At 55.9% G+C, this 26,208-nt stretch overlaps 1 protein-coding gene across 4 annotated transcripts; it reads left to right on the top strand.

Annotated features, from left to right (window-relative positions):
- The first annotated feature begins 45 nt into the window (after positions 1-45).
- Positions 46-24,520, top strand: KCNH6 (potassium voltage-gated channel subfamily H member 6). 4 transcript variants are annotated; one of them, XM_033184048.1, is made up of 14 exons: positions 46-238; positions 888-1,118; positions 6,785-6,946; positions 7,031-7,236; positions 10,854-11,279; positions 12,648-13,047; positions 15,023-15,222; positions 15,352-15,604; positions 19,988-20,181; positions 21,348-21,432; positions 21,783-21,890; positions 22,020-22,182; positions 22,854-23,040; positions 23,385-23,750. In XM_033184048.1, the coding sequence occupies exons 1-14, from the start codon at positions 163-165 to the stop codon at positions 23,676-23,678; spliced, it is 2,985 nt and encodes a 994-aa protein (XP_033039939.1). In that variant the 5' UTR covers positions 46-162; the 3' UTR covers positions 23,679-23,750. The 4 variants fall into 4 exon arrangements, with proteins under 4 accessions (XP_033039939.1, XP_033039936.1, XP_033039938.1 ...); XM_033184045.1 differs by lacking the exon at positions 21,783-21,890 and having other exon boundaries at positions 23,385-24,520; XM_033184046.1 differs by lacking the exons at positions 46-238; positions 888-1,118; positions 21,783-21,890 and adding an exon at positions 3,515-4,258 and having other exon boundaries at positions 23,385-24,520.
- Positions 24,521-26,208: the final 1,688 nt, after the last annotated feature.

The following is a 26,208-nucleotide window of genomic DNA, read 5'->3' as shown; positions in this document are numbered from 1 at the left end:
GTGGGGAGGGAAGGGCAGGGGAGGGCAGACGCAGGCTGGCGGGCGGGGCGTGGAGTCCGGGGGCGGCGCCCACCGGAGCCGGACGCTGCTGAGCCGGAGGACAGACAGAGACGCCGGGAGCCGGGGACTCCTGTGGCTCCGGGCAGGGGCCGCCGCCGAAAGATGCCGGTCCGCAGGGGCCACGTCGCTCCCCAGAACACTTACCTGGACACCATCATCCGCAAGTTCGAGGGCCAAAGTGAGTGTGTGTATGTTGGGGCGGGGGGACGATCTGGAGTCCTGGTTCCGTGAAAGCGGCGGCCGGACCTCTTTACTAACTTCTAACCGGGCAAGGTGGTGAGTGCTGGGTGCTGAATGCAAAATCCTTCCTTTGATGTCCCTAACACCTTCTCCTCCAGCGGGACCCGCTCGCCTTAAATGCTGTCCTCTTTTCTGGAACACAAGGAGCAGCGTGCAGCCCTTCTCTCCCCACCCCCAGCTGTTTCCTTGGTGCCCCAAGTCCGAACCTCCCCTTCCAGCCACTGCCCGCCCCCGCACCCGCGTCCTCCAGAGGCTTCCCTGAGTCCTTCCTTTCCTTCCTTTTCATATCCTGGCGCTGGTCTTCCCAGGAGCTTTCCCAGGCCAGACCCCCATCTGGTCACATGCCTGCCTCCCTTTCTGCCACTTTTCCTGTTTCCAGGAGGCCTTGGGCCTTCCTTCCACCTCATGACCCTCACTGCCCTAGTCTTCCCACAATCCCCAGGCCTGACTCCCTCCCTCGTTCTGATCACTGCCCTGCTCCTCTGCCTAAATTCCCCTTACTCCCCCCAAGAGTCCTTATGATCTTTTCCTCCCTGCCTCCAGATCCTGGCTCCCATGGACTTTTTGCCTCCCACCTCCCACCCCAGGTCGGAAGTTCCTGATCGCCAATGCTCAGATGGAGAACTGCGCCATCATTTACTGCAACGATGGCTTCTGTGAACTCTTCGGCTACTCCCGAGTGGAGGTGATGCAGCAACCCTGCACCTGCGACTTCCTCACAGGCCCCAACACACCAAGCAGCGCCGTGTCTCGCCTAGCGCAGGCCCTGCTGGGGGCTGAGGAATGCAAGGTGGACATCCTCTACTACCGCAAGGATGGTGAGGCACACTCAGGCCAGAGGCTTTGCAGGGCAGGCTTGGCCCTCTGTCTTGTCCAGCCAGGGTGGCCTTGGAGAAGGCACTGACCCAGGGTCCAAAGGGCCTGAACAAACCCTGTTTCTTGTAGGGGCCTTGGTTCCTCCACAGGCATTGGATATGACGCCTTCTGAGGTCCTTTGCAGGAGCTAGGGATCAGGTTGGGCCACCCACTGGTCCTGGCCTGGGGCAGGGCCTCCCGCTCTGCCATCCCTCCCCCTCCCCCATGTCCCTGGTTTCCTGGCTCTCCACTCTGTCACTGTCAGCCCCAGCTGTCAGGCAGCTGGGATGGAAATTAACCTTCCGTCCTCTCTGTCTGCTCCAGGATTAGAGGAGTCACCTCCTCAAGGCCTCTGTGGCCAGGCAAGGCATGGCGGCTTTTGGCTGGGAAGTGGGGTGGGCCTGCCTCATCCAGTCTTAGCTCTTTGGGGAGACAGGGTCTGGAGTTTTCCCTGACCAGGAGGCTCATTCAGATGGCGTTTGGGTTGTTACTGCCAGCCGGAGCACACTGCAAGCAGAGCAGGAGGCATAGGTCAGGGACTGAAGACAGAGCTCAGCAGCCCTTGGAAATCCTCCCCCACTCCCCAAGACCGCAGGGTCCTCACAGGACAGGATGGGTGGGAATGAGGAAAAGAGCCTGAATGTCCTTGGAAATCTCTTGAATCAATGGCCCCCAACCTGGTTCTGCATCCGAATTACCCAGAGCATGTTTCCCAAAACATGCTTTCTCTAGAGAGAGGCTGACTCAGAAGGTGTGAGATGAGGCCAAGCGGGTATATTCGGAAATATCTCCCTGGTGGTTCTGATGTCCTGCCTACTTTAGGAACCACTGGCTTAGGCAAATCCCTTCATTTCATAGATGTGGAAGGATTTGCCCAAGATCCCACTGCTAGAGTCCAACCTGGGACTGGAACCCAAGTCTCTGGATTCCTCCCTCAGAGATTTCTTTTGAGTAATCCCAAGAGGAAAGAAAGGACCCCAGGTGTCTTTGTGTTTAGAGGCAGGATTTCTGGGGAAGGAAGTGCGCAGGAGAGAGAAGTCCCCAGGGAAGGCAGGCATGAGGCCACCTGAGTGCAGATAAAGAATGGATGTCTCCGGATCGGGACTAAGGAGTGCTGAGAGCCCAGGTTTCAGGGGCCTGGAGTGTGTGAAACATGAGCATGTGTGTGCCTCTGTGTGTGTGTGTGCTTGCAAGTGCATACCTGTGTATGTGTGTGTTTGCAGGCTTCTCAGAGTTACAGCTTCTCGGGTAGGTCCTGGTTGTTCCTGCTGCTGCTACTTGAGTAAGTGGCAGCGGGAAGTACAGCAGGCAGGGGCAGCCAGGAGGGGACTGGGAAGAATCTAGCTTAGTGTGGCGGTACTCACAGGGTTAATGAAGTCAGAATATTTTTAAAAGCTGTGACCTCACCTCCTCACATCATTGCAGAGAGGAGGTGGCAGTCAGGGGAGTGAGAAGGGTCCTGGGGAACAGGATGGGACAGCAGGAAATGGGGGGCGAGGTACAGCAGGTCCTTTCTTTTCCTCTCCTTGACACTAGAGCTATACCTGATCCCAGACTCCTAGGGATGTCAGGTGATGGCTCTTGAGGTCCCCTCAGCACCCTGCAGGTGTCTGGACAGAGGGCAGAAGTCAAAGCCTGGCCTTGGCCCCAAGATCAGGACTCAGATCAGAATCCTGTGGGAGTCCTCAGGTCTCAGAAGGGAACCTAGGAACCTTGTCTTGGGGGCAGACCCTCAGTGAAAATGGGAAATTACCCACATATCTTGTGCCCCATAAGTCCCAATCTACTCCCATCCCACCTTCGGCCCTTCCCTATCTTATTGCCCAAGGCTTTGATTACCTGAACCTTCCTGAAATTGTCCTGAAACCCAGAAAAATGAGCTTCCCCGCCTGCATTACACCAAGGGAAGGATGTTGTGCTCAGATAACTGATGTTCACCTTAAGGTCCACTCTGACCACAAACCGCATATAATTCTTTTTTTTTTTTTTTTTGGAAACAGGGTCTTGCTCTGTCACCCAGGCTGGCAAGAACATAGCTCACTGCAGCCTCCCATCTCAGTCTCCCGAGTAGCTGAGACTACAGGTGTGCACCATCACACCCAGCTAATTTTTTAATTTTTTGTAGGGATGGAGTTCTCACTATGTTGCCCAGGCTGGCACATGATCCTTTTTTTTACTATATTCACGTACATCTTACAGTCCTGCTGAGGGGCACCCTAATGGTGATTTCTTTCCTCCCCCGACAGTACCTCCCTTCCCCCCCAACCCCCAACTCCAGGGAGGTGGGAAGGGGTCCTGAGCAGATCTCTAGCTGATTTATACATAATCCTCTTTTCCTCTAAAGGGGTAATCCACTGAAAATTCTCGAAGTCAAAGTGGAGGGTTTATGTTCACATAGCTGCACGTTGTGCAGCTACAGACAGCTGGGCCCAAAGAGGCCAGGGCACTTGGCAAAAATACCACAGGAGACAGCTCAGAGACCCCTGGGAAACTGGCTCTTCCTCTATTTGCCTTTGCTAGGAGTGGTGAGAACCTAACAGATAAGGAGGAATGGGGATGTGGCAGGACTAGAACCGGTGAGAGTTTGGAGGGAAGAAAGGAGAGCACTCAGATCCCCCCACTGTCACCCATGCCTGCCCTGCACTGGCACCTGCCTGAGAGCTCACCCCAGCCGGCCTTTCCCGGGTCCTCTTCTCTGAGGATCCCAAACCAGAGAGTCCTCTAATCCCCAAGCCAGGACAGAGGAGTCCTGGGACTTCTCCAGTCCTCAGCTCTTGATGAGGAGGATGGGACAAGGGGCTGCTGTCTGCCCCCACCCTCCCCCCATGTTTACCATATGCACACCCATGAATGCCAGGAGGACCAAGCCAGGAGGTGGCAGGCAGTGGCCACTCTCTCAGTGGCAGCTTTTTGTAGCACCAGCCTCTCCCTGAGGGCTCACCACAGTGCTGGATGGGGTATGCATCAGGAGATAGAGGTGAAGACAACAAGGAGGCTGTGAGTGCTGGGAAACTGAAGGAAGGAGCACATTCAAGAGGGAGAGAAGAACACAGAGAAGTGGGGTGTCCCAAGGGAGAGAAGTGGGGTGCCTTTGCTAAGAAAAGTAAGAACCTAGCAGATAAGAAAGAATGGGAATTCCCAGGGAGCAGACAAACCTGCTGCCCTTGGTCAGAGAGGTGGGTGCTGGGAGGAGCTCCTGAAAGGAAAAAGCGGGCAGAGACTGTGGTTCCTCCTCCAGGGCCCCGGCGAGGGCATGGGAACACTGCCACTCTTGGGCATAACCTGAGATGTTATACTTACCCACTTTTGGTCACCTAGATGTGGGCTTTTATTGTGTAGGGGCTCTGAACCACAGGTAAGCAAGGACAGCCTGGGGCATTCGAAGAACGCTCTGCACTCTTCGAAAATCCTCCTAGCCTCCTGTCTGCCTGCCCTACAGGCCGCAAGTATGGGGGCGGGGCATGGGGTACCACGCACCGATACCCCACCCCAGCCCCAGCCCTCACTGCTATAACGGGCTGGTCTTTGGTCCATTCCCAGCCGCAATTTTCCAGTAACATCAATTGCTGGGTGCAGCCATTCCAAGACTGCGTTGGCGGCCCCCAGCAGCTGAGAGAGCCTGGAGGCCCTCTGCCCCTCTGCCCAGCTCTGCCCTCTCCCCGCCCCCTGCCAGTCCAGATCTCTGCAGTGCCAGAAAGACTGACAATATAATCTGGTCTTAGGAGCAGTGTACCAGGCCACTGGCCCAGGAGTCTCCCTACCCAGGTTTCAGTGTCCCAGTGTCGCCATGCCCCAGGCTGACGAGAGTGATGGGCTTGGGCCCGGGAGTCTGTGCGCCCAGGAGGGGGTGAAGCAGGCAGGCACCTCTCCCCGGTGTGGATGTCTCCCCTGGGCCCAGGCAGCAGATGGTAGATGGCCGCCTGGTGCCTGGGAGTCCAGAAATCCAATATGGGAGATTCCTACTCCCCGGGGAGGAAAGCGAGAGGGAGGATAGGGGTGGCTCAGCCGCACCCCAGCTCAGATGGCTGTGAGGAGGGGCTGAGGACGAAACAAGGAGTCTGGTGGAGAGTCATTCCAGTGAGTTCCACAGCAGCGATACTCCTGCCAGCGTCCGGCCTGCGTTCCCCACACATAGGCTTCCATCCACTCAGTCAACAAACAACACCTGGGACAGGTGAAGCAGCGCCTAACCTGCCCTCAGGGAGTGCAGCTCTGCCTTCTCATTTGCATGGTCACCTGAGGCCCCTGCCCCATGAGGATCCTGCCCTTTGGGCCTGACACCTGCCAACAGTTTGAGTTGAGGGACATAGGACTCCCATGGAGAGGGTGCTCATGGGGTGCCCGGCTTGGGGCTCTTGTGTATGGGGTATTTTGTTTATTTGTTTATTTAAGACGGAGTCTCCCTCTGTCACCCAGGCTGGAGTGCAGTGGCATGATCTTGGCTCACTGCAACCTCAGCCTCCCGGGTTCAAGCGATTCTCCTGCCTCAGCCTCCCGAGTAGCTGGGACTACAGGCCCACACCACCATGCCCAGCTAATTTTTGTATTTTTAGTATAGATGGGGTTTCACCATGTTGGTCAGGCTGGTCTTGAATTCCTGGCCTCAAGTGATTCGCCTGCCTCAGCCTCCCAAAGTGCTGGGATTACAGACATGAGCCACCGCGCCTGGCCAGGTATGGGACATTTTAACTGGTATTGTTCCACCCACCGAAGGGGGCTGCAGCAAGACCCTGGAGGGGCAGAGTCTATGGCCTGAGAGGCACAGGGCAGCCAGCTGCTGGGTGTGGGTTGCCCAAGATGATGGGAAAGGTGGCCGGAGGGGCCTGCCTTGCCCCCACATGGACATCCTCCTCCCTCTCTGGTGCCGAGGCCACTGCTCTGCCTGCTCCCTGGGCCCAGCCCTGCCTTGGGACCTCATACTCCTCCTAGGCCCAGAGCAGCAGCCTGGTTCTGGCCCCAGCACCCTCCTCCCTAACAAGTTCCTTCCCTTTTCCAAGCTATTGCGTCCTGCAAAACCAGGGTTCCTCTCTCCATGCTCCCTCCCAGCCCATGAAAGTCAGTTTCTGAGAACCACAGGCTCTCTTCTGCAGAATGGGGGTCCATGCCTGCCCCTCAAGGACCTCCTAAGGCCAAATATTCCAGCTGGCCCCATGCCCAGCACTTAGTGCACTTTCAACAACGAATTCCTCCCTGCATCACAGCAGCAGGGCATCTTTGCAGGATGGGAATATGGGAAGAGAGCCCAGGGCCAACCCAACTCCACGGGGTAGAATGCTCAGCCTCACCTCCCCACTTAATCCACCCCCATCTGCTCAGCTTTAATTACAGCAGAAGCAGACCTTGAGGTTAAGCTCTGAGCTGATGGCCGAGCGTGGACTTGGGCCTGATCTGATGCTACCTTATCTCCTAATGAGCAGCTTAGCCGCTCTCCCCACCTCTGCCCTGTGGGTGGAGCACCAGCTGCGCAGCCTCACCCACCCTCTGCCCAGTAGCTCTGGTCACTGTCCAGGCCTCTTCACCCCAGTGGCTGCCCTTCACTTGACCTTCACTCAGCCCCTTCCCTAGCCAGATCACTGCAGGAGGGGACCCCTTCAGGGCCCACCTCCCATCCCCCCAATGGTGTTTGCAGCCTCCAGCTTCCGCTGCCTGGTGGACGTGGTGCCCGTGAAGAATGAGGACGGGGCTGTCATCATGTTCATCCTCAACTTCGAGGACCTGGCCCAGCTCCTGGCCAAGCGCAGCAGCCGCAGCTTGTCCCAGCGCCTATTGTCCCAGAGCTTCCTGGGCTCCGGTGAGGCAGGGTGAGGGTGGCGGTGGGAGGGACGCATGAGGGTCCCCTGGCCCTGGCTGCCCTGACTTCTGGCCCTGGTTTCAGAGGGCTCTCACGGCAGGCCGGGCGGACCAGGGCCAGGCACGGGCAGGGGCAAGTACAGGACCATCAGCCAGATCCCGCAGTTCACGCTCAACTTCGTGGAGTTCAACTTGGAGAAGCACCGCTCCAGCTCCACCACAGAGATTGAGATCATCGCGCCCCATAAGGTGGTGGAGCGGACACAGAACGTCACTGAGAAGGTCACCCAGGTGCGGGCCTGCAGAGCAGGGTGTGCGGAGCTGTGCCAGGCCTCCAGGGTCCTCTCCCAGGCTCTGGGCCCAGGCCCTTCTGGGGCCTTGGCCGGTAAAGAGATCCTGCCTGTCCACCTCTAATATCTGGTTTGAGCCCCAGGTGTCCTGTCCTGTTTGAGACCTAAAGACCTACAGGCTTGCCCTGAGGTCACAGCCGTTGTGCCCAGCTCCTGGAGCCAGAGGAGGCTGGGGTCAGCAGGGCCTGTGAACAATGCTGACTCCTAGGCCTGGAGAAGCCAGGGCAGCGAGTGGACATGCAGGCCACCATGGGGGCCTGCCCAAGGCTCAGCCTGTCACAGGGAAGGAAAGACAGAGAGGAGACATGCCAGGGCCAAACTGAGAGGAGAGCTGGCATGGGAGGGTCCCAGCTTTGTGCCATCCCCTTGCCTTTGAGACAAAAGCCACCCTCCCTACTTCCTTCCAATGTGAACACAGGATCCTCCTGCATGCCAGGCAGGGTGGGGCAGGGCAGGGCTGGCACCTCTAGCTATCTTTAATCAGCTTCCTGGGGCCCAGGCCCTGAAGGATCCCTGCAGCTCCTCCTTGGCCACCCCAAGGCAGGCTTCCGTGGGTCCTCTGCTCCAACTCACTCTGCTGTCCCTTTTCATGAGGCTGGAAGTCCTGACCATTCCAGAGGGAAATGCAAGGAGCTCTGCTGGAGGCTCCAGTGACCACAGTCCTGGCACTGACTTCCTGTGTGATCTTGGCCAGGGAAACTACCAGCCCCCCCCCCTTTTTTTTTTTGAGACGGAGTCTCGCTCTGTCGCACAGGCTGGAGTGCAGTGGCGCGATCTCGGCTCACTGCAAGCTCCACCTCCCGGGTTCACTCCATTCTCCTGCCTCAGCCTCCCGAGTAGCTGGGACTACAGGCGCCCGCCATCACACCCAGCTAGTTTTTTGTATTTTTAGTAGAGACGGGGTTTCACTGTGTGAGCCAGGATGGGATGGTCTCGATCTCCTGACCTCGTGATCCGCCCTCCTTGGCCTCCCAAAGTGCTGGGATTACAGGCGTGAGCCACCGCACCCAGCCTACCAGCCCCCTTTCTAGGCCTCAGGGCTTTCATGTGCAGGAGAGACATTGACTAAATGGTCTCTGGGGACCCATTTGACATTGAGTAGTTCTGGCCCCAGGAGACAAAGCAATAAGCCATAGCCAGGGGTCCAGGCCAAGGTTGAACAATGCAGAGCCCGGAGGGGCCTGCTCCCAGCTTTCCTTTCCCAGCTGTCCCTGTGTTGGGGCTGGAGGCAGCTCTTTTCCCCCCTGCCTGTTTTCACCTGAAGCATAGTTGCTGCTGGAACCAGGTGTGGGGAAGACCACTCAGCACCTCACTGAGCTCAAGGATCCTGAGGAGGGCAGGACGCCAGGCTGCAGGACTGTGCCCTATGAGGTCAGGCAGAGTGGCCCAAAGGCCTGACCCTGGGAAGCCCCCCAGCTGCTTACCCCAGGGCATCTTAGGTTGATGCCACTGTTGCTGGCTGCCATGGTGGGGGCTGTTAGACTGGAAAGTGGTTGGTGAAGACAGCCAGGCCTGGCTGGGCCCATAGTCCCGGCACCTGCCCAATCTGCCTGCCCCTGTTTGTTCCTCAGCTTGGCCCCTCTTGGCATCACTCCCCCGCTCCATGTGGGTCCTAGGTCCAGGGAGGTGCCTGACAGATCTCAGGGGAAAGGGCAGGCGAGGACCCAGATCAGGGAAGTCACATCGGCCTCAACTAGAACTTGAAGAGCTTCGACAGCTGTGGCCTCACACCAGAGCCTGGGTATCCTGAGGGCCTTGCACCTCTAGGGGACACTGGGCAGGGTGGGCTTTGCCACAAAGGGCCCTCAAGCTGGCTTTGGAGGCAGTGGGAGATTTTGGGGGTCCCCCTGTCTGGGGGCCCTGAGGAGCTGAGGAACTCTCCTCTCAGCCTACTTTAAACCACCACCCACCATTCCTTCTGTCTCCCTCCCACTCCCCACCCAGGCAGGCCTAGGGAAGGGGCTTGTTTCGCCCTGCCAGGGTCCTAGTGGCCTCTGATACCCAGGGTGTGATGGCAGCTGCTCCTGATCAGGGAGCCCCAGTTTCCGGTGCTCATTCAGGGACCTGCAGTTGAGAGCTCATGTGGACCAAGAGCTGGGCACACAGGGAGGAGAGGACCGGCAAGGGAGCCAAACTCAGTGAGCCCATGACTCAGTGGAGCATCACCATGCAGCTGGGTAGATACAGGGACAGGGAGAAAATAAAAAAAGAGCCCAAATCTATGTGGATTCAGAGGGGGCTTCCTGGGGAAGTACGAAGTGAGGCCTCAAGGCTGAGCAGGTCACTGCAGGGTGGGGACATGGTAGCCGCGCTCAAGAGTTTGGATGTCAGATAGGGACCCTCTGGTTGAAACCAAATGGATCTGCTTTATTGTGATCCCACCTCCTAATTGATTTTGTTTGCAAGGTCAAACCTTACATTGCAAATTTTCCTAAACCCGAACCATCCACCAGACCTCATCTGGTGGGAGAGGAGGTCCATGGAACACCCCTCCGGCTCCATCCTTGTCTGGAGCAGTGTCTGATGAGGATGAGGGAGGAGGAGGGTGGACGGGGAATTACTGTGTAGAGCAGCCCGTGCCATCTCCGTGAGAATAGATGGATCTCACTAACTACATGAGAACAGATGCATCTCATTTCCTCACTAGCCGTGGCTTTTGTTGTCCTTTGTGATTCCATTTTGCAGATGAGGGAACTGAGGCTCACAGAGGTTACAAAACTTGCCCAAGGCTCACCTGTAGCACATGTCACACCTGGGATTCAACCAGGGAGGCCTGGCTTCAGTACCCATGCCCTTCCTAATGCCCTGGCTGCCTCTCATATTGGGCAGCTGGGCCTAGAAATCCTGGGTTGATCACAGTCTTGGAGGTGGGGGCAGGAGGGGAGAAGGGAGAAGGGAAGTCTCTGCAGAAGGTGATGTTCCAAACTCTTGGACATGTGTGGGGAGGAGTCAGTTTTCCTTGGTGCCCAGGACCTGTTGAGGGTCCAGGTTGGCTGTATCCCTACCCCATGGACTATTTCCATGGGAGGCTCTGAGCTGGTCCCAGAGAGGGCACTCACTGGTCTAGCCTCCCCAGGGCCCTCAGAAAGGAAGACGCTCTTCTAGGAGTGGCCTGTTCCCATCAGGAACCCTGACCACAAGGGGCCTCCCAAGCCCACCAGAGAGGATCAGCCCACCAGTTACCCCTTCAGTGGGCTCTTGTGTGGAATGGGCCCACAGTTGACCATGGGCCTGGCCCTCCCCTGCCCTGGCTGCACCCACTCCAGGATGTTTCCAAGGCAGCTTGTGAGCATCAAACCTGGAGTTGCTATGGGGCAGAGCCATACCCCTCCTCTTGCATCCCAACTCCTTTCTCTGCACTTCCTCCCGAGGCATCTGTCCCCTTAGGAACTTGCCTTCTCAGACATCCCCCACCCTGTCTCTCCCTCATCCCCTCTGCCCACCAGAGCCATGGTCATCCATCCTCTCCCACTACACCTTCCCCAGGCCTCAGCCCTCTAGGCTGGTCTCACCAGCTGTGGCTGTCCCCCACCTAACCACCCTCGGCCCCACCCCCAGGTCCTGTCCCTGGGCGCGGATGTGCTGCCCGAGTACAAGCTGCAGGCGCCGCGTATCCACCGCTGGACCATCCTGCATTACAGCCCCTTCAAGGCCGTGTGGGACTGGCTCATCCTGCTGCTGGTCATCTACACGGCCGTCTTCACACCCTATTCAGCTGCCTTCCTGCTCAGTGACCAGGACGAATCGCGGCGTGGGGCCTGTGGATATACCTGCAGTCCCCTCACTGTGGTGGATCTCATCGTGGACATCATGTTCGTCGTGGACATCGTCATCAACTTCCGCACCACCTACGTCAACACCAATGATGAGGTGGTCAGCCACCCCCGCCGCATTGCCGTCCACTACTTCAAGGGCTGGTTCCTCATCGACATGGTGGCCGCCATCCCTTTTGACCTCCTGATCTTCCGCACCGGCTCCGATGAGGTGAGCAGACCCTCTCCAGGCCAGCAGCCATGGCTGTCCTCTGCACGCTGGCCTCAAGCCCTCCCTGCTGCACAGCACTAGGTGCAGAGAATACCTGGCACTGGGCACCTTTGCTAAAGCACGTGGAGGTGGAGAGGAGGCCCCGAACATCTGTCACCTCCCAGCCCTGGAAAAGGACCTGCTGAGGCTGCACCCCCAGGCCTCTGCCCCTCTGCCCCCTCTCCGAGTAGGCCCTGGTAAGAGGAGCAGGCTGCCCATTCCAGGATGGGCACTCATGTGGTCCCGGCCCCTCATGCTCACTTCCAAACTGCACTTACCCTGGAGGGAGAAAGGGATCCCCAGGCCACTCCCCAGTGCACCCTGGGTCCCACCTCGCCCCCTAGCCCTCCACTATGCCCACCCGGCTGCCCATAGGTGACATGAAGGCATCTACATGCCTTTCTCATAGCTTCCACTCCCACGGTCTCCTCTTGCCCGCTCTCCTCAGGATCAGCTTTTCACTGAAATCGACTCTGCCTTCTGTGTTCCAGTACCCCTCCTCACCCCAGCCTGTCCAGCAGGGGGTGTCCATCAGGGCTCCTCTGCTCCAAGCCCCCCTGAGACACAGCAAATCCACCCTCCTACCCCGCTGCCCCCACCTGGACACTGAGTGGCCTTTGTACTCATCCGTGTCCCATCACCAAACTTGCCAGCCTCCCCCGCCTCCACACAGCTGCCACAGCAAGTTTCAGATCGCTTACTTGACCCTGTATTCCACCTTCTGGGATGTACAGGGTCCTCAGAATTTTCAGTGGCTCCCCAAGGCCTACAGAATAGAAGCCAAGCTGGTGATGTTCCCTGAAGCCCACAGGGAGCAGCCCCTGCCCGCCCTGCCCTTCTCGGGCATGGCTCTCGCTGCTCCTCCATGTTCCACATGCGCACCAGGCTGCAGTGCCACACTAGGTTTCCCATGTGGGCCATGCACTTCACACCTCAGTGCCACTGCTCATGCTGCTCCCTGAGCCAGGAGTGCCCTTTCCCTCTCCCTCCCGTCTGCCTGGAGCCCTAGCCTCCTCTCTCCAGGCTCACCTCATGCGTCACCTCATCCATGAAGCTTCCCCTGACCTGCCTCTGCAGACTTGACCTCCTCTTCCTCTGTGCTCCCACTGGACTTCTGTCCTAGCAACCAGAACACTATTTTGAGCTTTAGGCTGAGATCCTTAACGTCCCATACCGTGCCACACTGCCAAGTGTGTGGCCCGGAGCAGGTTCTTCATAAAGGTTTGTTGAATGACTATGTGGTTGTATGCATGAGTGAACAAAAGCAGGCCTCAGTGCACCCATCCAAGGGCTGACCCCAGCCCTGTTACCATTTCCCTACCCCTCCAGACCACAACCCTGATCGGGCTATTGAAGACAGCACGGCTGCTGCGGCTGGTGCGCGTGGCACGGAAGTTGGACCGCTACTCTGAGTACGGGGCGGCTGTGCTCTTCTTGCTCATGTGCACCTTTGCGCTCATTGCACACTGGCTGGCCTGCATCTGGTACGCCATCGGCAATGTGGAGCGGCCCTACCTGGAACACAAGATCGGCTGGCTGGACAGCCTGGGTGTGCAGCTTGGCAAGCGCTATAACGGCAGCGACCCAGCCTCGGGCCCCTCGGTGCAGGACAAGTATGTCACAGCCCTCTATTTCACCTTCAGCAGCCTTACCAGCGTGGGCTTCGGCAATGTCTCACCCAATACCAACTCCGAGAAGGTCTTCTCCATCTGCGTCATGCTCATTGGCTGTGAGTGAGACCTCATGCCATGGCCTAACTTCATGCTCTGGTCTTACCTGTGAAATTTGATTTGTAGTTTTGTACTGAGACAGAACATAACACATAGCAATAATTCATGCAGTACACTGATCCTAAGTGTGCAGCACAATGAATTTTTGCTGGCGTGTGCACCAATTGTACAAAAATGTAACACCCACACAGTCTATGCTATCTGCCAGGCACCAAGACAGGCTACATAATTTGCAGGGCCCAGAGCAAAATGAAAATGTAGGGACCCTTGTTTAAAAATTATTAAGAATCGGCCAGGTGTGGTGGCTCAAGTCTGGTAATCCCAGCACTCCGGGACACCAAGGCAGGTGGATCACCCGAGGTCAAGGGTTCAAGACCAGCCTGGCCAACATGGTGAAACCCCATCTCTACTAAAAATACAAAAAATTAGCCAGGTGTGGTGGCACATGCCTATAATCCCAGCTACTCAGGAGACTGAGGCAGGAGAATTGCTTGAACCTGGGAGGCAGAGGTTGTAGTCAGCCAAGATCGTGCCACTTGACTTCAGCTTAGGTGACAGAGTGAGACTCCATCTCAAAAAAGAAAAAAAATTATTAAGAATTTTTCGCCGGGTGCAGTGGCTCATGCTTATAATCCCAGCACTTTGGGAGGCCGAGGTGGGCGGATTATGAGGTCAGGAGTTTGAGACCAGCCTGACCAATATGGTGAAACCCCATCGCTACTAAAAATACAAACATTAGCCAGCATGTTGGCGCGCGCCTGTAATCCTAGCTACTCAGGAGGCTGAGGCAGGAGAATCGCTTGAACCCGGGAGGCAGAGCTTGCAGTGAGCTGAGATGGCGCCACTGCACTCCCCTGGGCAACAGAGCAAGACTCCGTCTCAAAAAAAAAAAAAATTTTTCGACAGTGACAGCAGAGTGTTAAACCAAATGCAGGCCTCTTAGCATGCGGCACCATGTGTCCACACGGGTTGCACACATGAAGCCAGCTCTGCCAGACACTCTTTTAAAACCTTTACAAAAGCCCACATTTCATTCCCTTCTGAGCCCAGTTTACAAAGAAAGAACCCAGATAGTGCTAAATTGCCAGAGGGTGCACGGCTAGGAAATGTCCCAGTGACCCGATCCCAGCCCAGGGGTTTGGCTCCAAGGCTGTGCTGCTCTCTATCCCTGCTCCCAGCTGCCTGCCTCCCAAGACACCTGGTTTAGGAACGCAAGAGACAGCATGGAATTTTACACATAGATTGAGTTGTCATGTTCAGAGTATTTAGAGATGTGAAAGCCCAAAAAAAAACAAAAACAAGAGAAGAAAATGGGTGAAAACAAGAAATTGAGATCGCTCTTTTTTGTTGTTGTTGTTGTTGTTTTTTGAGACAGTCTCATTCTGTTGCCCAGGCTGGAGCTCAATGGCACAGTCTTGGCTCACTGCAACCTCTGCCTCCTGGGTTCAAGCGATTCTCATGCCTCAGCCTCCCCAGTAGCTGGGATTACAGGCAGGCACCACCACGCCCGGATAATTTTTGTATTTTTTTGGTAGAGACAGGGTTTCACCATGTTGTCCGGGTTGGTCTCGAACTCCTGACCTCAGGTGATCTGCCCACCTGAGCCTCCCAAAGTGCTGGGATAATAGGCCTGAGCTACCACACCCGGCGGAGAGTTTTCTTTTCATTGTATTTTTACAACTTAAAGGAGAAAACAGATCTGAACTTTAAAAATCCATTGCCTTCCTTCTTTCTTCTCGGGTATTTGACCGCTGGTCCCAGTAAGATGCCAAGAGGCACAGGGCATAGGGAAGAGGGCAGGAAGCCCAGGAGCCTTTGTTCCCCATGTGCCCTGGCTCTGCCCTGGTCACTCCTGACTTCTCCCTGGACAGAGTGATCCCTCACCAGGGGGCTGCAGGAAAGAGAAAGGCCCGGGTAAGCCCAGGCCCAGTGGGGCTGCAGAGAAGCTCACGCCCCTCCCCGCCCCACCCCCAGCCCTGATGTACGCCAGCATCTTCGGGAACGTGTCCGCGATCATCCAGCGCCTGTACTCGGGCACTGCGCGCTACCACACGCAGATGCTGCGCGTCAAGGAGTTCATCCGCTTCCACCAGATCCCCAACCCGTTGCGCCAGCGCCTGGAGGAGTACTTCCAGCATGCCTGGTCCTACACTAATGGCATTGACATGAATGCGGTGAGCCCCGCCGCTCTGGCCAATGCCCGGGGGAGGCCAAGATCCTGCGGGGGCGGGGCGTCCCCAGAGCCCTCCCCACCCTCTCCCCCAGCCCCACCCTGCTGAACTTGGCCGCCCGCCTTCTTGCAGGTGCTGAAGGGCTTCCCCGAGTGCCTGCAGGCTGACATCTGCCTGCACCTGCACCGCGCGCTGCTGCAGCACTGCCCGGCTTTCAGCGGCGCCAGCAAGGGCTGCCTGCGCGCGCTAGCTGTCAAGTTCAAGACCACGCATGCGCCACCTGGGGACACGCTGGTACACCTCGGCGACGTGCTCTCCACGCTCTACTTCATCTCCCGAGGCTCCATCGAGATCCTGCGCGACGACGTGGTCGTGGCCATCCTAGGTGGGTCAGGCGGAGTGGACCAGGCCTGTGTTGGGAATTGGATGGAAGGGGGCGGGATTGAAGATGCCCTGCCCGGGTCACCCTCTTCCTGATGAGGATTTTACTTCCACTGGCCAGCCACGTGCACAGCATGTGCCCGGGAGAGATATATACCTAGCTTCCTGAATCCTTAAAACAACCCTCGGCCGGGCGCGGTGGCTCAAGCCTGTAATCCCAGCACTTTGGGAGGCCGAGACGGGCGGATCACGTGGTCAGGAGATCGAGACCATCCTGGCTAACACAGTGAAACCCCGTCTCTACTAAAAATACAAAAACTAGCCGGGCGAGGTGGCGGGCGCCTGTAGTCCCAGCTACTGGGGAGGCTGAGGCAGGAGAATGGCGTAAACCCGGAGGCGGAGCTTGCAGTGAGCTGAGATCTGGCCACTGCACTCCAGTCCGGGCGACAGAGCGAGACTCCGCCTCAAAAAATAAAAATAAAAAAAAAAAAAAAAAAAAAAAACAACCCTCTGCCAGAGGTCCCATTTTCCTGAGAGAGAAGTTGAAGCTGAGGGAGATCATGCTAGTCTGTGGCCAGGCAGGGATTCCAGGGCTGACTCAGAAACCCAGGCAGGTCTTCCTACCTTTTTGCACTCTTGGGGAGTTCAGGGAGAAAGGCCAACGGTCTCTCTGGGTGGAGGGGGGTTCCCTGGCTGGGGACCCCAGTCTCATTCAGTGCAGACACAGGGATAGCCAGATACTTTGGAGGAAGGGTATGAGCACTGGGCAAGGGGGACAGACAGGTCACAAGCAGCCTCCTCTGCCACATGCCTGCTGTGTGACCTTGGGCAAGTCACTTTACCTCTCTGAGCATCACAGGGTCCTCTCCTCAATTCTCATCTTCCTTGCCTGCCCCATGACTTCACCTCCACCCCAACTTCAGGCTCTCCCTCCTTTGGTCCCCATGACCTGGCTATCCTCCAGCCCCTCTGGACAGGTACCCCTCAGGTTCCCTTCCCCCTCTGCTTCCTCTGGCCTGCTGGTGATGACTTCACCTCCACCCCAACTTCAGGCTCTCCCTCCTTTGGTCCCCATGACCTGGCTATCCTCCAGCCCCTCTGGACAGGTACCCCTCAGGTTCCCTTCCCCCTCTGCTTCCTCTGGCCTGCTGGTGATCTGCTCTCCTTTCCTCACCTGACACCCTCCCCTGGGCCTTCTCCTTGCTCCCATGGCCTCAGCCTTCACCTGTGCCACAAGGATCCCCAGAGCTCTATCCTCGCCCCGCTGTCTCCTTAGACCAGAATATTCCATTTCTTCCTGGGCATGGTCACCTTAGTATTCTATGAGCAGATCAAACTCAGTGTATCCCAACCTGAAATCATCACCTTTCCTCAAAACCAGCTGCTTTAGCATCCCATCACTGTGAAGCATCTGCCCATTGCCCATGCCACAGTCAGGCAAGGGGGCATCCTACTTCATTCCTGCCCACTGGCCACCAGCCAGACTTGTCCATACCTCCCCATCTCATACATCTCTCCCTGTCCCTGCCTGGATCCAGCCCTCTTTGGGTCCTTCCTGGAAAGGTGTTGGGAACTCCTTTCCCATGGCCCTAAGGCTGGTTTACTCCTATGCCTGTCTTCCACCTTCTGCCAGTGACCTGAAATAGACATCTGTACATCTGTCTCTTCTGCTCAAGATCTCTCCACGGCTCCCCATGGTCCATGCGTGGCATCCCCAGTTATCCCGATCTGACCACCCTGTCCTACCACCCTCCCCCTGGTACTTCATGCTCCAGTCAAACTACTTAGAGTTCTCTAAATCTGTGCCCTTGCATGTGCTGCCACTCTGCCTGGAGCGCCCTACCCTGTGCCAGTCCAGCAGATCCCAGTTGTCCTCCAAGGCTGGGCTTAGGCATAGGTTTCTGTATGAGACCTTCCCTCACTCATAGCCTACCTTAGATGTGCCATCTATGGCCGGGGGCATGGTGGCTCACGCCTGAAATCCCAGCACTTTGGGAGGCCGAGGTGGGTGGATCACAAGGTCAGGAGTTCAAGACTAGCCTGGCCAAGATGGTGAAACCCCGTCTCTACTAGAAATACAAAAATTTAGCCCAGTGTGGTGGTGGATACCTGTAGTCCCAGCTACTTGGGAGGCTGAGGCAGAGAATTGCTTGAACCCAGGAGGTGGAGATTGCAGTGAGCCAAGATCACGCCACTGCACTCCAGACAGGATGACAGAGCAAGACTCCGTCTCGGAAAAAAAAAAAAAAGTGCCATCACATGGGAGGGATGATAATTATTATTAATAATTAAGAAGTTAATCCGGCCGGGCACGGTGGCTCAAGCCTGTAATCCCAGCACTTTGGGAGGCCGAGTCGGGTGGATCACGAGGTCAGGAGATCGAGACCATCCTGGCTAACACGGTGAAACCCCGTCTCTACTAAAAAATACAAAAAACTAGCCGGGCGAGGTGGTGGGCGCCTGTAGTCCCAGCTGCTCGGGAGGCTGAGGCAGGAGAATGGCGTGAACCCGGGAGGCGGAGCTTGCAGTGAGCCGAGATCCGGCCACAGCACTCCAGCCTGGGCGACAGAGCGAGACTCCGTCTCAAAAAAAAAAAAAAAAAAAAAAAAAAAAAAGAAGTTAATCCAATTTAAGTCTCAGTCAGAGACATGAAACCTCTCATTTTGTCCTGAGTAGAAAGAGATATTAGATCAGAATCTTTCATCTACTGGAAAACCATCACATAATAATGTTGCCCAGATTTCAAGCTTCAGGGTTTCATGTGTGGCCCTAGCGAGCCCCTTCCCTCTCCAGGCCTCAGCCCTCTCTTCTGTGAATGCCCTTTGATCCTGTTCTCCTGTGGGGACATGTCCCAGCCTCCACCCATCCCTCTGTGCTAAACTGTTAGAGCCACTTTCACAGTGTCACCAGGCTGAGGGTGCTGGACTTTCTGGGGGAGTGGGAATCAAAGCAGTCATGCTCCGTGGCACCCCCACCCAGGGCTCTCCACCCCTGAGCCCTGACAGTGCAGTGCTGATCCCATGCCGTTTCTTCTGCCCTGATTGCCTTTATCACGCGGGCCAGTCCTTGTTTCTCTCCACACAGCCCCCATTTCTCTTCCTCTGTAAGCTCCCTCCTCTCTGCCCCCGCCACCCCTGACAGGAGGAGCCCCTCCTTCCTCCATGGCCCCTTGGTTCTTCCTGTTTCTAGGGCTCTACAGATCAAGCTGTAAACTTGTTGGCTGCTTATGTACCTATCTTACAGGGATTTCAGGGGGTCCTTGTGGGTGGCACAACATCTTATATTTATATCCTTTGGCCAGCACAGCACCTGGCACCAGGAGGGCCCAGTACCCTTGCCACATACCTGAGCATCACCCATGTCTACCCTGGGACATCCTTCTGCCTTGCCTTGCATGGACCTAGTCAGGTGCCTCTTGCTTTTTGTTTTGTTTTGTTTTTTGTTTGCTTTTTAGACAGAGTCTCACTCTGTCGCCCAGGCTAGAGTACAGTGGTGCAATCTCAGCTCCCAGCAAACTCCGCCTCCCAGGTTCAAGCGATTCTTCTGCCTCAGCTTCCCGAGTAGCTGGGATTACAGGCCACCATGCCCTGCTAATTTTTGTTTTTGTTGTTGTTGTTTTTAGTAGAGATGGGGTTTCACCATGTTGGCCAGACTGGTCTCGAACTACTGACCTCAAATAATCCACCAGCCTCAGCCTCCCAAAGTGCTGGGTTTACAGGTGTGAGCCACTGCGCCCAGCCGCCTGTTGCTTTTTGAGCCACTTTCTCAAGCATCACCTCATCTGCTTCCCTGAACAGTCCAGTGGGGTCGGCAAGGCAGATCAGGTTTTACCCATTTTAGAGATGAAGACTCTGGGGTCCAGACAGGGGGAGTAACTTCCCCAGGCTTCCTCCACCAGGGCCATGCTGGTTACCTGGCCCCACAATCAGGAGTGGGAAGACAAAGAGAAGCCTCTGGCCCTGCCCTGGTGGAGTTAGGTGCTCTGGCCCTGGGTTCCTTGCACCCTGCTCCACAGCACCGGCAGGCCAAGCAGCAGGAAGACGTTGAGACAGACATTGAGCCTTTAGGGTCCCTTCCTGCCCACTGTGCCAAAGAGTGTGGGCTACAGGAGGGAGATTCTGATGGAGGGTGGTTCTGAAGGGCCTGGAGACAGTAAGAGGAGCCTGTGCGGCTCAAAGGGCACGAAAAGAGAACAGCCACCCCACCACCACCACCCCGCCACCCACAGCCAGCACATCCAGCCATGGATCACTGGCAGGGCTCGATCCTGGGCAGCAGGCCCCAGCCTAGAAGGATGTCTGAGGTTGGGGGAGGTCATGGTCAAAGGACCCTCATAAGGGAGCATGGAGCCAGACCCTGAAGAAACTCCTACCCCTCTGGCTGGCAGGGAAGAATGACATCTTTGGGGAGCCCGTCAGCCTCCATGCCCGGCCAGGCAAGTCCAGTGCAGACGTGCGGGCTCTGACCTATTGCGACCTGCACAAGATCCAGCGGGCAGACCTGCTGGAGGTGCTGGACATGTACCCGGCCTTTGCGGACAGCTTCTGGAGTAAGCTGGAGGTCACCTTCAACCTGCGGGACGTGAGTCAGGGCCAGGTGGGCCAGGGTGGGTAGAAATGCCCAGGCAGCCTGCTGAGGACTGGGCCTGCCTGGCCTGAGGGCACCCATCTAATCAACGCCCTTCCTTTCAACCCCATCCTGCAACCTTTGCCATAATTTCTTCTGTCTCTACCATGGCTGGTGTCACGCTAAGTATGAGGATAGCTACTATTTATTAAGCACTGACTATGTGTTAAGGGTGGGGCTTCTTTTACATGATCTCCTTGCAAATGGTATTACTATCCCTATTTTCCAGATGAGGAAACTGAAGATTAGAGACAATAAATAAATTGGCCAAAGCCATTCAGCTAGGAAATGGTAGAGCCAAAATGTGAATTTAATTTGTCTGACTCCAAAGCCCAGGCATTCCCACCACACCACACCAAGCTGAAAAGGAGGGTGCCTCCCGTCCAGAGGGCTCACAGTGCCAGGCACAGGGGCTGCCAAGAGGTGACAAAGCTGTCTCTCTTCTCACGCTTATCCCTCCGTAGAGGAGATTTTGACAACTCAAGAAAAATAAAGAGCCACAAAGTTAAATAGCCAAAGTTGCAAAGGTATAAAGGAGAAGCCATGTGGAGATCAAGCTTGCCAAGGAGTGGGACAGCCAGGACTGACCTGGGAATGCCCAGAGCGGGGTATCACGGAGGAGGGAACTAATGGGAAGAAGGCAGTGTGTACCTGGCCAGGAAACATGGAGCCCGGGCTGTTTCTTCCCTGGTGCCCCTGCCCCTCCACCTCAGGGGAGGACTCTGCTGGCGTGGGCCCTGTGCCCAGTTTCCTGAGCATGGAGCTAGGTGGGCTTTCTGGCTGTGGACAGCCCTCCCCACACCATCCCCTCTCCCCTTCCTCAGTCTCTCCCTCCCCCCACCCCCACAATCTGTACAGGGAACACCTGGTAAGGACTCTGCCTTGGGGCCCCAGCCATCAGGCAGCCAGAATGCCTAGCAGCTGGGCACCAGGACAGGAGGGGTGTGGTCTCTGCGGCCTGGGCCATCTGCAGGAAGCCACCCAGGGCATCGTTGCTATGCCCAGCTGCTTGTCACTCTTTCACCTAGTTGTGACAGCACCGTGGGGTGAGGGCAGGGAAGAACAAAGAGGCCCCATCCCAGTTTTGGTTCCTGTTACTTCACCCTCTTGTTTCCCACAAGGCAGCCGGGGGTCTCCACTCATCCCCCCGACAGGCTCCTGGCAGCCAAGACCACCAAGGTTTCTTTCTCAATGACAACCAGTCAGGTGAGCAAAGCTAGCCCCCGCCCCCACCAGCCCATAGCCCCTGCCCAGCATCCTGCCCCTCCAATGTCCTCTCCATCCTGCCTCCCCAGCACCAACCCCTCCATGAGTGGAGAGGGACTCCCTCTCTAGACCCAGAGCTGGAACCTTTGCCCTGCTTCCTCCCCAGTCTCCCAGCCCTGATGGCCTGTGTCCTCAGAGGCAGAGTGAGGGCTCCGTGGTTCAAAGGCAACCCGCAGGGGTGTATGGAGACTAGCCAGCCCCCTGAGGTTCCACACCAAGGGCATCAGGGGGCCACTGGGCTGCAGCTCCCTGGGCAGTGAAACCAGCGCTAAAAGTCCTCACCCTGCCAGGGTCTCCCCATGAGCTGGGGCCCCAGTTCCCCTCCAAGGGCTACCACCTCCTGGGTCCTGGAAACCAGAACTCCATGGGGGCAGGAGCTTGTGCTCCAGGGCACCCAGGTGAGGAGAGCCACTCCTCATACCCTGTGTCCCCAGGGCAGGTAGTGGGTAGGGGACGGGCTCTACTGAGAAGGGTCAGGCCTGTGACACCAGCTAGGCCCATCTGAGACTTCCCTTTCCCTCCTGCAGATGCAGCCCCTCCCCTGAGCATCTCAGACGCATCTGGCCTCTGGCCTGAGCTGCTGCAGAAAATGCCCCCAAGGCACAGCCCCCCAAGCCCTCAGGGAGACCCAGATTGTTGGCCTCTGAAGCTGGGCTCCAGGCTAGAACAGCTCCAGGCCCAGATGAACAGGTGAGTGCGCTGTGGCCAGGGCTGGGGGCTGGGCATGGGTAGCCCCTCCTAGTGACTCAGAGACATCACAGGGTGCCAGGTGGGTTTTAGAATGGGGCAGGCCATTTAGCTGCAGGTCTACCCATGCCTGTCCCTAAGCACAGTTCCGCTGATGACTTCCCCTAGCGAACTCTGGAACATGCCAAGGGAGCTTCTCAGGGGAGGGGCACAAGCATGTGCAGAAAACAAATTCCACAGGTCCTGGGAAATGGAAAGGGGGTGTGTCCTATGGATGGCAGGGCTGTGGTGGCAGAGTGAGGGCTTAGAGGCAGAGCAGTCTAGCTTCAAATTCTGGCTCTGTTCCCTACCAGCAAGAGTGTGAGCAAGTTACTAAACAGCTCTGAAGCTAGTTTGCCCTTTTGTGAAACGGGGATAGTTAGAACATCCACGTCAAAGCATCTTGGGGACTGAATGTTGTCTGCTTGGTGCCTGCTCACTGGTGGTGTTAGAGTTAGGGGTGTACTGGGGCAATCTGGGCAGGGGCTGAGGATCCCAGTAAGGAAATAGCTTCAGGTAGGCCCCAGGCTGCCATTCCACCTAGCAGGAACAGCACACAGGCTACAAGATTGACAGCCGCCCTCAGGAACTGCTCTTGCCAGCCCTGACCCTGACTGTGGGGTTCTGTCTGGCAGGTTGGAGTCCCGCGTGTCCTCAGACCTCAGCCGCATATTGCAGCTCCTCCAGCAGCCCATGCCCCAGGGCCAAGCCAGCTACATTCTGGAAGCCCCTGCCTCCAATGACCTGGCCTTGTTTCCTATAGCCTCGGAGATGACGAGTCCAGGGCCCAGGCTACCCCAGGGCTTTCTGCCTCCTGCACAGGTAAGAGGTGAGGGGATTCCCAGGGACTTACCTAGAAGCAGCTGCATGCCTTCCCTAGCCTGACTTGGTCACAGTGTGGCATCAGGCCCAGAGCCTCTGTGGCCCCAGAACAGCCAGGGCTTCTGCTTACCTCCTTTATGATCAGAGTCATGATAGGGTTAGCCTGGGCAAGGTGCTGGCAAAGCCCAGAATGTGACTACAGAGCCTGCAGCTGGGGCCAGGGCAGCAGGACCCTGAGGTGTGGGAAGGTCAGGTACAATTTTTGCCTGAGCCCATCCCTGAAGTCAGGGTGGATTAACCTGTAGCCTGGCCTGGGGTGCATCCCTCTTTCTTGCTCCTCCCAGACCTCAAGCTATGGAGACTTGGATGACTGTAGTCCAAAGCACAGGAGCTCCTTTCCCAGGATGCCTCACCTGGCTGTGGCAACGGACAAAACTCTGGCACCATCCTCAGAAGAGGAACAGCCTGAGGGGCTCTGGGCACCCCTGGCCTCACCTCTGCATGCCCTGAAAGTACAGGGACTCATCTGTGGTCCCTGCTTCTCCTCCCTCCCTGAACACCTTGGCTCTGTTCCCAAGCAGCTGGACTTCCAGAGACATGGCTCAGATCCTGGATTTGCAGGGAGTTGGGGCCACTGAACTCCAAAATAAAGACACCATGAGGGGACTGAAGGTGGGCAAGGTGAGAGTTAAGGGTCTTGAGGAGGTGGCCGGGTGCAGTGGCTCACACCTGTAATCCCAGCACTTTGGTAGGCTGAGGCAGGCGGATCACGAGGTCAGGAGATCAAGACCATCCTGGCTAACACGGTGAAACCCTGTCTCTACTAAAAATAATAATAAAAAATTAGCCAGATGTGATGGCAGGCGCCTGTAGTCCCAGCTACTGGGGAGGCTGAGGCAGGAGAATGGTGTGAACCCGGGAGGTGGAGGTTGCAGTGAGCCGAGACTGCGCCACTGCACTCCAGCCTGGGCGACAGAGCGAGACTCCGTCTCAAAAAAAAAGAGGATCTTGGGGAGGCAGACAGCCTCCCAGATGGGCCTCTCCTAATCTCCTAAAGTAGCTACAAACTGCTGATCCAGGTGACCCAGGATGGCGTGGGTGAAGAGGCTCAGGACTTTTCCCAGCCTCCTTCAGGGCTCCATTTAAACAGCAAGCCTGGTGGAGGGTGGGAGAGTCTCAGGTGTGGAGGCAGCTTACAGGATGGAGGGGGCAGTGAAGAAAGAAGTTTCTGATCTACATGAGTACCTTGCTCTGAGCCTCCCAGCTCAGAACCCTCCAGCACCTCATGGCCCAGCACCAAGGCCCAGGGTTGGTCACCATGATCACTCTTACCATGAGACTCCAACCTGGCTGGAGATGGAGGTGTCTTCTGTGGTAGACATGTCAGGACAGACCTCCAGCCCTCTGCTTCTGATGGTTCTGTGACATTGGGTCTCTTGAGGGCAGTGGAGTGTCACACAGCTAATAAAGTGCACATTTCTTTCTTTTTTTTTTTTGAGACAGAGTCTCGCTCTGTCACCCAGGCTGGAGTGCAGTGGCCAGATCTCAGCTCACTGCAAGCTCCGCCTCCCGGGTTCACGCCATTCTCCTGCCTCAGCCTCCCAAGTAGCTGGGACTACAGGCGCCCGCCATCACACCCGGCTAGTTTTTTGTATTTTTAGTAGAGACAGGGTTTCACCGTGTTAGCCAGGAGGGTCTCGATCTCCTGACCTCGTGTTCCGCCCGTCTCGGCCTCCCAAAGTGCTGGGATTACAGGCTTGAGCCACCGCGCCTGGCCATAAAGTGCACATTTCATGTTGGGCTGGGTGTGTCACTTATCTGAAGGTCATCAGGTCTTTGACTGTGCTGTGGCTTTCTCCAAACCCTTCTTGTAAGGAGCTGGAGACTTACCCTCTACCATATCTAGTGTATTGGGGACCTGAAGGTGGTTCTGCTGGGCCCAGAAGCTCCTGGAACCTGGGGCTGTTAGGCCGAGGTGAAGGGAAGCAGAGGCGCTGGCTTGGTGGCCCTAGGGGATCATGACAACAGCCAACACTTCAGTAGCACTCACCCTGTACCAGGCACTGTGCTGACAGCTCTGCAGATACTTGTTCAGCTAATCCTCAAAACAGCCCCAAGGGGTTGATATTATTATCCCCATTTTAGAGATGTGGGATCAGTAGCAGAGAGACTAAGACCCAAGCATCAGGGGGAATTCTGAGGTACAGGTACTATTCTGTTTCCTGATCTAGGTGCTGGTTACAGGAGTGTGTTCAGGTTGCCAAAGAGTGTGTTTCTATGTGTAAATTATACCTCAGTTTAAAAAATAATAATAAAAAAAGAGGCCAGGCATTGTGGCTCATGCCTGTAATCCCAGGGCTTTGGGATGAGGATGAGGCAGGAGGACTGCTTGAGGCCAGGAGTCCAAGGTTACAGTAAGCCGTAATTGCATCACTGCACTCACAGCCTGGGCAATGGAATAAGACCCTGTCTCAAAATGAAAATTAAAAAAAATCATCCCCGTGCCTAACACAATAGGAAAAGGAGGACATAATTTCAACCAGATGGTCTAGCTTTGAGAGCATGTGCAATTAACCACTGCTGAAAAGGACAAATTAACCATTGTCCAAGAACTACCTGGTTATTGCTTTTCAGTCCTTTGTTCCAGTGTTCTGTAAAAGAATTTCAAATATGTATATCCCCCTCATGCATTTTTCAGTTGACATCTGAAATATTATAAAATACTTCAATGATACATTTAAATAAATGCAAAGGATGTAATCTCAAGTGTCTTGTAAATATTGACACTTTATAAAACAATTCCATCCTTCATTTGTATTGACCCATTCCTACCCAAATAGCAGTGATTTGAGAGCCACCACCATCCATCTTAAAAACACAAGAAACCCTTCTTTAACATTGTTCTTTTTTCTTTTCTCATAATTCCCACTATTCTTCCCATAGTTTTATCCTACATGTAATTTATTGGTATGCTTCAAAGCCTACTATTGATCACCCTATCATATGTTTGCAACACAAATATGTATACAGGCTGGGTGCAGTGGTTCACTCATGCCTATAATCCCAACACTTTTGAAGGATTGCTTGAGGCCAGGAATTCAAGACCAGCCTGGGCAGCATAGCTCAACCCAGTCTCCACAAAAAAATTTTTTTAATTAGCCAAGCATT

This window comes from Trachypithecus francoisi, unplaced genomic scaffold (genome assembly GCF_009764315.1).
Source record: "Trachypithecus francoisi isolate TF-2019V2 unplaced genomic scaffold, Tfra_2.0 Lachesis_group20, whole genome shotgun sequence".
Taxonomy (NCBI): Eukaryota; Metazoa; Chordata; class Mammalia; order Primates; family Cercopithecidae; genus Trachypithecus; species Trachypithecus francoisi.
Note: the sequence above shows the minus strand (reverse complement) of the source record. Positions and strands in the feature narration are given on the sequence as shown.

Excerpts from the sequence above, each read along its gene's own strand:
- KCNH6 (XM_033184048.1), top strand. The coding sequence starts at position 163 with ATGCCGGTCCGCAGGGGCCACGTCGCTCCCCAGAACACTTACCTGGAC. Across the intron at positions 239-887 it reads CCGCAAGTTCGAGGGCCAAA|GTCGGAAGTTCCTGATCGCC; the intron begins GTGAGTGTGTGT and ends CTCCCACCCCAG. Across the intron at positions 13,048-15,022 it reads CTGCGTCATGCTCATTGGCT|CCCTGATGTACGCCAGCATC; the intron begins GTGAGTGAGACC and ends CCCCACCCCCAG.